Source organism: Falco rusticolus, chromosome 15, assembly GCF_015220075.1.
Source record: "Falco rusticolus isolate bFalRus1 chromosome 15, bFalRus1.pri, whole genome shotgun sequence".
NCBI lineage: Eukaryota > Metazoa > Chordata > Aves > Falconiformes > Falconidae > Falco > Falco rusticolus.
The window spans coordinates 1,248,125-1,262,352 of NC_051201.1; the positions used below are offsets into that span (position 1 = coordinate 1,248,125).

Sequence of the window (14,228 nt, forward strand, 5' to 3'; positions counted from 1 at the left end):
CATTTCATCTAAAATAATGGAAGCCCCAATGCAAAATGCTTATAATCCACATTCAATGCCAATTAAACCATTTATTGTTGGAAAATTTTATTTTTGAAAAAGACGGGACTGTGCTTAGCCACAAAATATTAAAATAAGTTTCTAACCTATGAAGCAGAGAACTACAGGTCATTTTTAATGCAGACACTCCCTGCTTCAGAGGCAAATCCTGGAATAAAAATATGAGAAAATAAATGAGAAAAAGAGCTGCTGATTATTCCATCATAAATGAGAAATAAAATATAAAATCAACTGAGTTGGTAGGCAAAATGGAACTGGTATCAGTCACTATGACACAGCTGTTTATTTTGAAGGTTCAAAACAGGGATGAAATATCGGTATTGGTGACATGCTGGTACGAGAGGACATGAAATTTCTGTAATTTGACTCTTTCAGTCACCAAGACTGATTTCTCTCAGACTTCATTAGCCAAGTCCCTTATGCACAGAGACACAGCTTGGGACAGACCTCTGAAAAATTTGTATTAAGCAGGATATTTTAAACAATGTGATTATAACTTCTCCAGAGGTCGCACAGATCAATCTTTTAGATTGTTTTAGAAATGTGAAAGGACAGCTAGATTATTAAAGTAAAACCCTGAAGATTTCTGGAGAACAACATAATCATTTCCACTCAAGTATTTTAACGGACAAATCAACTGAAAACACAGACTAAAACATTTCGGAGAAAGCAGTACAGACAATCATAGGTCTTTATGTATTTATTCAAATCAGCTGTAGCTCACTGAGAAATAACTAACAATTTTATATTCAGATTTAAGCTTCCTAGGGGCGAGACTGTTTTCTGTGTTTCTGCACTGTTGACCACATCTTACACAATAAACCAGAACCACAGAAGTAATCTAATTTTGGCAAAAATTTGTATATAATACATATACATAATTATACAAAGTGTTTGTTCAGCTAGTTACTAGTGTCATAGACGTAAAACCTATTAAGAGGAACATGATGTTTTCATTGTTCTTGTTTAGGAATTAAAATCCAAAATATTGTATTAATGTCTCATCTCAAAGGTTTAGAGATAGTTCAACTATTTTATCCAATTTAAGCTATTTAAAAGTAACAGAATAAAGTATGTTCAGCCATGATATAGATATATAGATGAATCTACCCATATATACACATATATAACTAACAGCAAAACTTAGCAAACCTTCCTATAAATCAGCCTATTTGTGATTACTGGGGCTATCAATGACTGATGATAAAAGCATTTTTAAACTGTTACTGTTTCTTACAGCTTTCCTGTGCTAAATTAGTTTGAAAGCAAATCTACACTTCAGATTGTAAAATTTAGTGGTCATTACAGTTTATCAATAAACTATTCTGCTATTGTCTTCATAGGAAGTCCCTTCCCCGAACCTCCCAATGAAGCAGGAGCAGATGAATGATACCAGTTCCATTTTTCAGTTTGTTCTTTGGCAAATATAGTGGCTGAAATTGGAGAATTCAGTCACTTTGAACTGCATTCCAATTTAAAGGCAAATTTATCCTTTCTATATCATGCATTAATGCAATGCTTTTTCCAAAAACATTTCTATTATAGGATTGGCAAGAACTATTAAATCTAAATATTAATTTCAGTGACAATATTTAGGAGCTGATTTGCAGCCACTTTGAGTTGAGAAAGATTGTTGCTCTTTGGGATATTTGTTTTGTTAAAATAGAATTAGATTCCATTCATCATTTATACACTCTAACAGAAAGAAACAGACATATGCAGCATGCCTACAGCATATATGCTGCATGCAAGTGTTTGCAAATGGAACACATAGAGCACACAGCAGTAATGCTGCAGACCTGGATTACTGAACAGCAATATTTCCCCCATTTAAAATTAATTCTTCTTTTAACAGATTAAACTCAGTATCATGCACAGTACAACGCAGTGTATGCACATCTCATGTTTGCCTGTGCATGACAAAGACTTTGACAAATAAATAATTATGTACATTGAACCAAGCAGCAGAGCTCTAGAATTGGAAGACCCTTCCTCCAATAGATTAGTATCAAAGATTTCTCTTTTTGCAGCAAATACCGTGAATGTTTTAGAAAGGTCTTTTAAAAGACCTAGAAGCAAAACTTGAAGTGACAATCCGTACACAGCTCTGCACTAGAACGGGTATGCCAAGCACTGATCATACCCTGCTTATCAAATGGTTCCACGCATATTCTGTCCAGAAATGCAACAACTGTACTTTTCCCTCACTTTCCTAGAAAAAATAAAATTAGAAGTAAATCACTAAACAAAATGCTTTTCAGTATAAGCATAAAAGAGCTGGTAATGGTATCATTATTTTAGGGTACAGCATTTTGTAATATATAAGTTGCTATCATTATTGCTATCCTAAACAATTTCTCCTTAATTTCCCCCCTAAAAGTTAAAATGCATGTATGTGTATGAATATGTGTATAGTTGTTATCTTTATACATTTAAAAGGGAAAGAAATACTGTCCATTATAAAATGGTTATACTCTCCTCCATTTACCAGAGACACCCCTGTGTAACAATAAGATTATCAAAACAGTATCAAGCTACACAGTAATGGCAAAAAAGCCCCTCTCTTTAGCTTTCATATATCTCAAATGAATGCCATTACCATCTATAACGTGCAACTGTTTTAAAGCATGTACAGGCAGTGTCTTCTCTATTATTAGAATTAAAAAGAGGTAAGAACGTATGGCATATTACAGCGAATTAAAAACTGGTTATATTTAGAACAATCAAACATACACATTTAAAATCTATTTGGGGGGATAAGTTAACATGTTACTAAAGCAATTACTAAGTTATGCAAAGAAACATAGTAGAATTTATGTTCTCTCAGAGTCCACAGGCCTTTAGCCAACTTGTCTTCCTTTGAACTAATAAGTAAATAAATGGGGTAGACCCAATAAGAGTTCACATATACTGTAATGAATAAACCACTGCATGTTTTTACATGGCTCTCATTTTTTTATTTATTTATTCTAAAGCCAGTGACAACACATGCGCTATCTGGTAACCCAAAGGAGATCTCTGGTTGAATGTGCTGCGTTATTTGGGGGGGGGGGGGGGGGGGGGGGGAGTTTACTTTAAAGTTTTCAGTAATTCAAACTTGACTGGTATTGCTTCAAAAGGTGAAAGGACTTTGCAGTTCCTGATTTTGAGGAATGATGTTTTCCCCCACATGCAAATAATAAACAAAATACAACCAGTGGACATCCAGTGTGAGGAGTGTAGCTGGTCGCTGGTCTGTCAGGTTAAAGTGGAAACATACACACACCTTTTCCCAGTTTAAGCATTTCTTTTATTTAAGGTTACTTTCTTTAGACACATATTAAGGGAATTGTTACAGGTGGCTTTTTCATTTGCAATTCACAGTGCTTGCAATAACAAACATATAGTTTAAATGAGTATGTACATTTTGAAATAGAAGACTGAATATTTTTTTAACACAGCCTCAAAAATTGTTTTGGAGCAACAACACTGAATAGAAGCCAAGTGCATGTTATGGCAAGTATGCAGCCACAGTATTGTAAATGAAACGTGCACCAGCATCACAAGGTGGTTTGTTAGGGTTTTTTTCCTTTTTCTTAATAAAAAAAAAAAAAAATAGAGAGAGAGAAAAGAAAACTACTTTCACACTAGAGCAACTTTGATCACTGTTGAAACTAAACCTCCTGAATCTATTCATTGCCATCACTGTAACATTAAGGTAGTTGAAATAAGTAATTCAGAATTTGTCACCTGTCCTACAAGCTTTTTTTCTCCAAGGCAGGCAGAATGGTATCAAACAATTAGGCATAAGGAAGTCCCGGTTCTGTTTTGCACATCACAATTTACACATCAATAATAAGCAATTCTGCAATGTGTAAATGAAAGACAGAAAATAACCAAGAACAAAACTAGGTGATTAGTGCCGGAGTTCCAAATGCAAATAAAGATAACTAATTACTCTGCACCACTCCTGGGAAGACTAAATTTCAAGGAAATTCCAGTTGTTCATGATACCAGTCATTTGTACACTGGCTTCCCAGAAAGTCTAAAAAGGTGGCCTACTGCTCCCAAAACATTTACCTCTTTCAGGCAGTGAACAGATTTACATTCACAACCAACAGACTGCATAATTCAGGTTCTTTCTGAAAATAAAAAGCAGCCAAAAAGCAGGCAGTGGGAGAAGGGATGCAACACACGTGACACAAATGCACGCTGCTAGAAAAATCACAGGCTGATATATCATCAGAGACTGAAGGAACACACAGCAAAGAGCATCCCCATGAGCAAATCAGCGCAGTCTTTTTCTTTTCAGTAACATAGAGCATTGTACAAAGAAACTGTATTACCTCCTGAGTTAGCAACTAAGGCAATGATATATATTTCTATATCCTATTATCTTGTGAAGTCAAACAAGGCATTCAGCCTCTAAAAAAGGTCTGAAATGCAGGAGAAAGAAGAAAAAAATAAAATCACTACTTGGCATTGAAGGAGTCTTGTCTTTAGATACTTAGGTGGAGCCAATCCTGAAATCCTTGTTCATTCTTTCCAAAGAGATCCTTAACTACAACAAGGATTACCAAGTCCTCAAAAAGAAACAAATAGCCTCCTGATGACTTTTTATTTATTTATTTTATTGCAGCTGGAGTGCAAACCAAGTCATTTCCCAGACTGGAAAGCTTAACATTGTCAACACAAGTAAACAGGAGATATTTTTGTTTTCACCAGTTTTTCAGCCACCTGTGCATGAACAGCCAGGACTAGCAAAGACCTATTAAAGAACTCGCCTGTTTCTCAGAACCTAGCCTGTATCCCATGTGATCCCCTACACTATGTTCAGAAAACAAGTGTCAAAAATGAAGACTCACCACACAGGGTGAGGTTTAGGTGGTGTACAAGCTTAATATATGAATTATACCCATTTATTGTATTTGTTAATTTATCTAACATGTCATACTCTTGATAAGACTTTTGTGTATTAGTTGGTTTATTTGAACCACTGGACACAGAAGCACAATTTCAGAACAAAACCAGAAGGATACTACGTGCAAAATTTCCACCATGAACTTACAAAGTGGCTGCAAACCTGCTTTCAATACCTCACATGCCAAACTTGGGTTTCTACTTTTCTTCTTCTTTTATTACTGATGTAATGTCAAAAACTTTTCCAAAAAGTTTAGTTTCAAACCAGTATCAATCCACTATTTAGAAATAAATAATTAAAAAAAAAAAAAGAAAACAAAAAAAAAGGAAAAAGGAAAGAAAGAAAAAAGAGACTTATGAAGAAGTCTGAAAACAAGACCGACCTATACCCTGGGTGAGATTGGATGGGTTAAGTGTCTCTGGCACTATTTGTCTTCACTATTGACAGACACTGTCACACAACCCACCACTCGATGCCTGTCTCTGAATGGCGAAGCTAGAATGCAAGTTAAGTGTATTAATAGAGAAAAAAACTAGCATCCCAGCAAATATAATAAAGCAATCCAATTCACCAGTTATTAAAAACACTCAGATTCAAGATAGGTAGGTTAATTTAATTTACATTAAGCCCCAGTGTAAATTCCCCTTACATTCACATGCTGAACCAAGCAGTGTATTATACTTCGGGTAAATACATCAATCAATCAGGTTTTGTTTGTTATAAATGACATCTGTTATTAAATCCACACTCAGGTTTAGAACTTTTGTTAGTGGCTCACGCACACCAATTCCATGTATCTTAGATCCTTCCCAACTCGGGGTGATAACTCGCTGCATCCAAGCAAGTCAGAACTCTAGGACCCTCAGCTGCTCTCCTCAAGCTCTACTGTCACCTCCTCAGCCCGTGACTCTGAAAGAGTGAGTGTATGTCAATGTCAGGGTTTATGGATCTGACAAAAGAACACTTCAATTTAAGAAACAGACTCTTGTTCTTTAGATACATGGTTGGTTTTTTCCCCTAGGAAATTCAGAAGTCCACCTGGCCTTCACAAAGTCTTAAATGCTGCTACTGCAAGGAGGTGCCCAAAGAATAGCACAGTAGAACTGTTCTCTGTGTGCCCTTCACTGGCTTGGTTTTTCATTATTCATTAAGGAACAAGCAATTCTCTCATTGCAAAGTAATTCTTAAGCCTTTTCGATGTAAGAATAGGAGCCACTTAATGCAAGAATTTGCCATTAAAAAAATCTCTCAGAATGGTAACACAGCTTGTGTTTGATGGAGCAGTTCTGGAAAATTGGGTTTACTGACTGTATGAGATTCAGGAAGACTGAAAATGAACTTCAGAAGAAAAGCGATGGTCCAGAGTACATCAATATAATCTTTTATAGGTTCTTATAAGGAAGCTCTGCTCAAAGCAGAAAAGCAGCTACATGCTCAGTGCATGCACAATCCCACACAACTACGATGTCTCAACTGAATTTACACAGAACACATCTAAAAAGTTTCCATTAAAAGGAAACAGTAAGAGAAATCCTTTTCTTTCCCATTTCCTAACAATGGCTTCTCATCAGCCGACAGCTCAGCATGATGAAGGAACCTTTCCACTGCCCTGAGCCATAGCTCATCACAGCCCGGACTCTCCCAGACTAATGCGATCCAGCTCCACCACAGCTCTCCTGGGCACACACTTGCCAGGAGCAGGAGTGAAACTTGTTCACATATGTGTTAGCACTAACGAGCCAGAGTGGGTACGGCACTGTACTCATACACAGTATCAGGAAGATGCATTTTTAAAGAGTATTAGGATCTGGTTTAAATTGATTCTGTAAGAAAGAAGTATTTGACACATGACTGAAGCAAGCACACTGCAGAGAGAAATCCCTGGAAGACATCCTCCTAGGAAATTACAGGAAGGCATTTCCAGCTGGGAGGGCGGTGGGAAAAGGAAGGGAAAAGCCTACAAAGAAATGGCAAGTTTTTACAGGCATTAGAGACCAACTACAAAGAAGAATCTTTTTTTCTGATAATTTGTTTACAACGTGTAATTATAAGGTCAGGATAATAGAATTAGTAGCAGCACTGATATCCCCTTTGAAATCTCTGGTTATTATTTCTGTATCAACAGGAAAAACTGACTAATGACACCAGGAAGGATGATAAACTGACAAAATATTTTCATTAAAAGTAGAAATTAAGAAGCCTGACTCTAGCTACTAAAAAAAAAAAAAAAAAAAATTGGAAAAACACCCCAAACACCCCTACACACACACATATCTCCATTCCGAGGTTTTGTTAGAACCTTTAGCTTGAGAATAATGAAAAAGCCTTATCTTGGTAGTGGGAAAGATGACCCACAGATCTTCATACCCGATCTCTACCCCATAGATGATGCAAGTATTTTTATCCATTTCTCTACAGTAGCAATTGTGAAGCAAAGCCTTATTTTCATAATTAAACTAACCAAAAATGCTTATGGCAAGTGTTTCAACAACAACTGACCAAAAAAGCCAATTATGCCTGTCTGGGACTAGTAGTTTGTCCCTTTACTTAAAAAGGAGCACAAAATTGACATGACCACGAAAAGGTAAAGCTTTATCCTTTACTAAGTATTTGCCCAGGATACAATTATAGGTGTTTGGGAGCCAGAAAAATTCAATACCTCCCAGATTAATTGTAATCAAGTATGAAGAATGCAAAAAGAGATCAGTAAATATATATTTCAGTCACATAAAAACTGTTACCCTTTTGTTACAGCAAGAACACCACTCTGTGGACAATCCAATTTGAAGTAAGCACTGGAAAATGTCTGAATGGAAATGATGCAGGAAATACTGTCCTGGGGAGCAATTAAAAAAAGTATGGAAATGTATACCTCTCTGGAAAACAGAGTAGCTTAAGTAAGAGATCATCAACAAGCTGAAGAAGCTCATTCCAAGAGCTGCTACAGAAAGAATGAATGGATGATAAGCAGAGGGGCAAGTTTCTGTAAGTTTTCTTCACTGGGGTTCAGAAGGTTTGAGCATTCCTGTAACTGGAGATAAAAGATGAAAATGCAACAGTTGTTTCAAGTGTGTAGTTGAACATACTCCTGCATCATCCTCAAAAGACAAGAATAAGGTGTTGACCTGCCAACTAGAAGGACACCTTTGAGGAAGGACTTAAATTAGCAGTGTGAAGGAAGGACTTAAATTAGCATTTGAAGCACTTGTTCAGTGAGTCTTGATCAACACGAAAAAACTGTTCAACCTTTAAGAAGCAAGTGAAAGGAATCAAGCATCCCTCCTTGCAACTGGAGCTTAAAAATATTGTGTAGAAGGCATTATTAAAGCTTCAGGCACATTTATTTCATGTAAGAAATCTCCAGGCACAGCTTACAATGACATTTCTCAGCATGACACCCTCATGCATTTCAAGAGTCTGGAAGATGATTCATATTTAATGTGTTTATGGTACTGCACCAGGCAAAATCCTCCTTTTCCTGTCCCCTGAACAAAGACACTTGCAATTCAAACAGCAAGCACAGAGAACAGTTTCTAGCAGCAAAAGTAGATCCTTTCCCTCCCTTCTACCTTCCAGAAGAATAACAGAATTAGAAGCTTGAGAGAGCAGCTCAGGTTGTGAACATTGCAGCTCAAAATCCTGGAGTTCTATTAAATTATACTTGCCTGTTTGATATTCAGAGAGTGGGTAATACCTCTTTTGTCTGGATTAATGAATAGGAGATACACATTTATTAACAAATTAATGAAAATCCAATCAGTAACATTCCATTTTAATACTCTTAAAACTGTTCTGTAAATCACAAAACAAATTTCCAAATGGAAGAACTAGAAGTCTGCCCCTGCAAGGTCATCACTGCTAAAAACAGCCCATCCTGCTCCTCCAAAAAAACCAGAGAAGTTAACTGCAGCAATATATATTTCTCACCTATAATGTGATTTATATGGAACAAAACCCCACAGCAAAGTGACTGACAGAAAAGCCACAAGTTTCTGAATTTCGGCCAGATACTATCTTACTCTGTGTTTTTGGAAGCAGAGAACTAACTGTGTTAACTATTACAGGAGCAGTAAAAAGCCCTCGCCACTTTGGATCGTTCCCTGTAACGCAATCCTCTCATTATCGAGAGTAATCATACCTGCCATTGACTTCTACATACAGTGTTGCTAGCAGCATTTCAAATTAGCCTTTCCTTGTAGAAGCAAGAGTAAATGAAGTTACCTACAATGCTATGGAGACTGAACTGTCGCTCCCCTATCATCTCCCAAAGAAGTGAGGGTTTAGAGCAAGTAAGAGCTGACAGATACAGGAGCACTACTAGGTGGCCAAATTCACCTTTCCTCCTCACCCTATTGTCTGCATAGTGTCAGCTCCTCAAAAATATGCCTATTAAGGACTTGATACATGCAAATGAATAGTCAATCTTGGTCTTTAAAAATATGTATGTGAAATATGTATTTATGTTTTTCTGTATATTTATGTTTTTCTGTATAAGCATATAGACAGGCAGAAAGCCCAGGCTGATTTTCCTAAGAAATCAGAGCCCAGCCCAGCCAGACTTCTCATTACTACACGAGGCAGGGTGAACAGGGCTCAAAAACACGATAGTAACTTTTCGAAGACACTGAAGCAACCCTAAAACAATTAAAGAAAAATAGTAAAATGGAATACATTTCTCTATGTTTCTCTAGAAACATGGTGTAGCTACAGCAAGAATGCAGCTGAAACACTTGTGTGCTATTCTATTGTGAAAGTGGAGAGATTTGGGTGCAGAGGAAACATAGAGCTAACCTCTATGAAAAGCAAAAGTGCTCCAGGGATTCTGGAAGAAAACGTAGAACACCGGAGACCCCTCCTCCTCCAAGGTCGCTGTGTGCTGCAGGTACCAGCATCAGTTCAGAATGCTGAGCTCAAGATGGCTTAGGGGAGGAATCCTAACCAGTCACTACACAGCAGGAATTTGGGGGGGGGGGGGGGCAACTATGACTATAAAACAATCCACTGAGATCTACTGCAAAGAGTAAATTCCCCTGTCCTCCTAACCTCACCTACAACTTTTGTAGACACTGATGTTCCTTCCTCTGTTCCTAAGAGTTTGACCCCAGCTTTAAAGAGGAAAAAAAAAGGTCTGGCCTCAGACTTACCAGAGATACCCAATCATCTGACCACCCTTGGGTTTTATTATGTATTATATTTTAATATATACTTTACATATATATAACCTCCCAACACCAGAGGGAGGAGCAAGGACTGTTCTCTTCAGCTTTCTGCTCTGCCTCTATAGTTTTGGAACACAGCTTACAGACCTGTTTTGCAGGTAAATATTTATCTAAGATACATGTATTTTCTTTCAAGGATGTGGTGGAAGAGTGGGGAAAAACATCAAAACACACACAAAAAGCCCACTAACCTGTTACATTACAACTACCTATCTGATACTTGTTGGCCAAAATGCTGAGGCTGAGCCTTCCCTGACCCCTATGGAAGCTGGGCACCCACTCTCCCACCACAGCACCAGGCACGCTGCTCAGTGCTCACCTCTCCTTACACGTGCACACAGCACAGCTCACCGCTGAATGATCCTGGTCATCGCAATCATGTGTTTACAGAAGACCAAGATTGAATTGTTCTTGTCCTCGCTGTAATGGACAGTGACATAGACAATGAAAACAAAAGTAGTCTTTGCTCCATTTGGGTTTTTTTTAAAAAAAAAAAAACCAACCAACCAGACAGTTTTTAACAACCTGGAGAACTAAAGCTGCTTGTGCTTAATACTTCTGATCCTGATTTTAACAGCACCCAGAAACTTAACTGTCTCGTCACAACTCTGATGGAAGCCCTCCAAAGCCCCAATTCAGTTAACAATTTAAACCAGCAGAAACTGAAAGCCATTGAGAGAAGCTAGCTCCACCTTTTTTACTGCTCCTTCTATCCCCTTCCTTGTGCCACCAAAAGCATTTCTGTAGACCTGCAGCGAACCCATCCAGGGCAACTCTAACACGGAGCAGGTCCTTGATCCAACAGCTCTGCAGCACACACAGGAAAAACTCCTCTTCCGGCAGCATATTCAGCTTAAAGTCTTTGTGAAACTACACAATCTCCAACATTGGTAAGTGTTCTTAATTGAATGAGTAGGTCTCCTTTCAGTGTCAACAAAAGATCTCAAAGCTTTTTTTTTTTAAGTTTTTCATTCAAGACAATTGTGCTGCAGTTTAACCCACACACAACTAACACGTTCTTAGGTTTTTTTAAAAGGAACTGGACTGGCTGTTAGCAGACACTAAATACCTGGAGGTAACAGACATTTAGTTCCATTCAAGTTTTAAAGTCTTTTCTGTTAGATACAGAATTAATTAGCAGTTCATGTCTATCTGTGGATTTACAGTGTAACAGGGTTTGTGGGATTTTTTTTTTCCCCACTTGTTTTTGAGGTATATGTTTCTACAAGATTTCATTGTTGCTATGTCTTCAAACCAAACCGATCATTACGTATCTTGATTTTAGAAATATATGCCCAAATTATTTTTGAATAAGTGATATAAAAATATCAAAGCCTTTCAATATAATAAATAAAACCATCAATTTCTTTCAATGACCGAAGTTCCACTGTGCACAGTTAAATCCACAGGTTCTCTTAGAAGAGGTCTGGCAAAACATGAATGGTGAGCAGTGCTGTAAAGTTTCTCTGACAAGTCTACAATCACTTTAGTTTCTGATCAGGATTCCTGTACCATGCAAATCTGGGAAACATTCTCACACAAACATTTAATGCATATGAATTCACAGAGAGAAAAAAGGGTAATGCAGCTATCTGAATCTTCACCTTAAATATATACATTTTTCTCAAGCCAAAATTTAAGACCAATTAGGAAAGTGGAACATGACCTTGTAAGAAATATGGGGATCAAATTATACAAAAAAAACCCCTTATCCAATGAAGAAAGATGCATCTATCATGAGCGCAATGATTGTTTTTTCCTCATTGCACAGCTGTTTACTAATATATACAAGTTACTGATAAGGATTCCAGATGCAAACCAGCACTACAGCTAACCTCACAAACCAGAACTTTGTCCTTAAATCCTCACATTTTTATGTTTAATGAAAATTAATGACAGAGTCTTTAGACTAAAGTCTAAAACATGACTGGGAGTAAAATAAAGACAAAGATAAAAAGGTCATGCCTCATTTTTTATGCTGTCAATTAGAAAAATAACTAACTTAAACTTTTCAGTTTATACAAGTGCTATCCTGATGTATATTATATTCTCACGTATTTGAGAATTCTGTAATACATTACAAGAGAGAGCTACATGTGAATGGAGTTTAAATGCTAAGCTTCCTCAGGCCTCAAAGGAAAACATGACCCTTCCTCCTCCTTAGTTTGGTAAAAGCTTCACAGCCCAAAATGTAATCTCCCATTCCATTTTTTTATCCTATCTAGAATGCGCTGTTTTACAGTCAGTCAGCATTCTGCCTTAGTTCCAAATAGGTATTTATTACCTCTGAAGACAAGAGTGCATTCTAGGAGTTAAACAGGTCTGTGCTGCATAATAACAGCAGAGCAAAACAGATAATTTCTTATGAAGATATATATGTGACATACAGCAACCGTTAACATAGAATATCTGATAATTTAGATCACTCAGCTTAGTTTAATTTATATTACCTAAATTCTCCTAGAATGAACTCTGTTACTTCTACACAAGCTCTATTTTTACAATCAAAACTTTGCCAGCACTGTTCATGTTGGCCAGAACGCTACAAACCTTAACAAAGCAACTGAATAAACGAGAATGCTTACCAGCAGCAACTACAGCTGGAGGCGGCGAACCTGCCTCGCCACCACTTGTTTGGCTCATGGATGCTACAGATGTTTCTCTGGAAGGTGGTAACTGCAGCTCCTTTGGGAGAAGGTCATAGACAGATTCTGTTGAACAAAAAGAATTTAGTCAAAAATTTATTCATATTCTGTAAGAGAGAAGAAATTATGTTTTTTCCTAAAAGATACAAACAATAATCCAAACAAACACTTGGAGATCTTAACATTGTGGAATAAAGTTATTTCAGAAAACAAACAAACCACTAAGACATTAAGATACACATTCTCAAGACCAGAACAGAAGGACACAAACTTGTTCAAACAAAGAAATAATTCATGAACTTCCACAGACGCTATACTCATTTAGAATGAAGGGGCTGACAACACGTACGAAAAAATTACATGAGAATCAAAGGCAAACCTGTTCTCAGAATTCAAATTGTGCAACTGACTTCCAAGGAAAAAGAGCCTAATTTAGTATCATCATCTGCTGAACATCCTATAAAGTCTTCCCATGCAATAAACGCTAATTCCTATTATGTAAGATCCTTTACTTTTACTTATCTACGCCATTTCTTTTTGCTGTAAACTCATGAAGATGCTTGAAAGAAAGCAGTTCCTACTAACAAAATGGCTAGTGCTGGTCCAGTTTACACAGAAAGCTCTTTGAGGGAACCGTGGCAGATTCTGTACCATAGCAGAACCTCTAAGCAACTTCTTTGCACCTTCTCTATTGCGAAACTGCTGTGGCCACCCCACACAGCTCACCCAACAGCTTCAGCACCCAAGACACACAAGAAGCGAAGTCAACAGCCTCGTGTTCAACCTGCCCCCCCATGCTTGCTGACAGCTCAAAGCAGGTCACTGCCTACTGTTGGATGGCTGCTTCAGAGTTCAAGTAGTAAGAGCTCTCTATGCACCCAGAGATGGAGAACGTTCCACTGAGCTCTTACTCAGAGAGAACAACTGCTCAGGCATGAGCACACAGCTGTAAATGCACCTCTTCCCAGGCATACACCAAAGATGCATCATTTCAGACACTCGATTTGGAGATGAAAATAACCTAGATGAACAGCTGTAAACTGCATCAACCATTCCACCCCACAAAACTTCATGAAATGCCTTTCTATGTATTATTTAGGTGTCTGAAACATATATGGAAAACTCAATGTGCATTTTAGAAGAATTTTTCCCCCCCATGAAGCAACAACTATACTCAATTGATCCTCAAGTAAAATACACCTGTGCAGCAATTCTGTAAAAATTAGAAAACTCACAAAGTTGTTAACTAAAAAGCTTTAATTGCATTAGGCCCCGTAAAAAGTGAACCATACTCTAGGAAACACACACGTATATGCACACCCAGCAACACATAATTGTATTAAAAATATAACACATAGAAATGCCACAAACCAGAACAGCTACCCTACTGGGTAAGAGTTCAAA

The 14,228-nt window shown here is 37.4% G+C and overlaps 1 protein-coding gene across 6 annotated transcripts in view; it reads right to left on the reverse strand.

Annotated features, from left to right (window-relative positions):
• Positions 1 to 14,228, reverse strand: part of NFAT5 (nuclear factor of activated T cells 5) — a 75,744-nt gene that overhangs the window by 35,440 nt on the left and 26,076 nt on the right. For 3 of the 6 annotated variants that reach the window (XM_037408702.1, XM_037408703.1, XM_037408701.1), the window contains exon 2: positions 12,765 to 12,890. In XM_037408702.1, the coding sequence (XP_037264599.1) occupies positions 12,765 to 12,890 (126 nt within the window). Of the gene's footprint in view, positions 1 to 146; positions 209 to 2,203; positions 2,223 to 5,342; positions 5,456 to 12,764; positions 12,891 to 14,228 lie in introns of those variants that run through there. The other 3 variants (XM_037408705.1, XM_037408704.1, XM_037408706.1) reach the window with 3 other exon arrangements.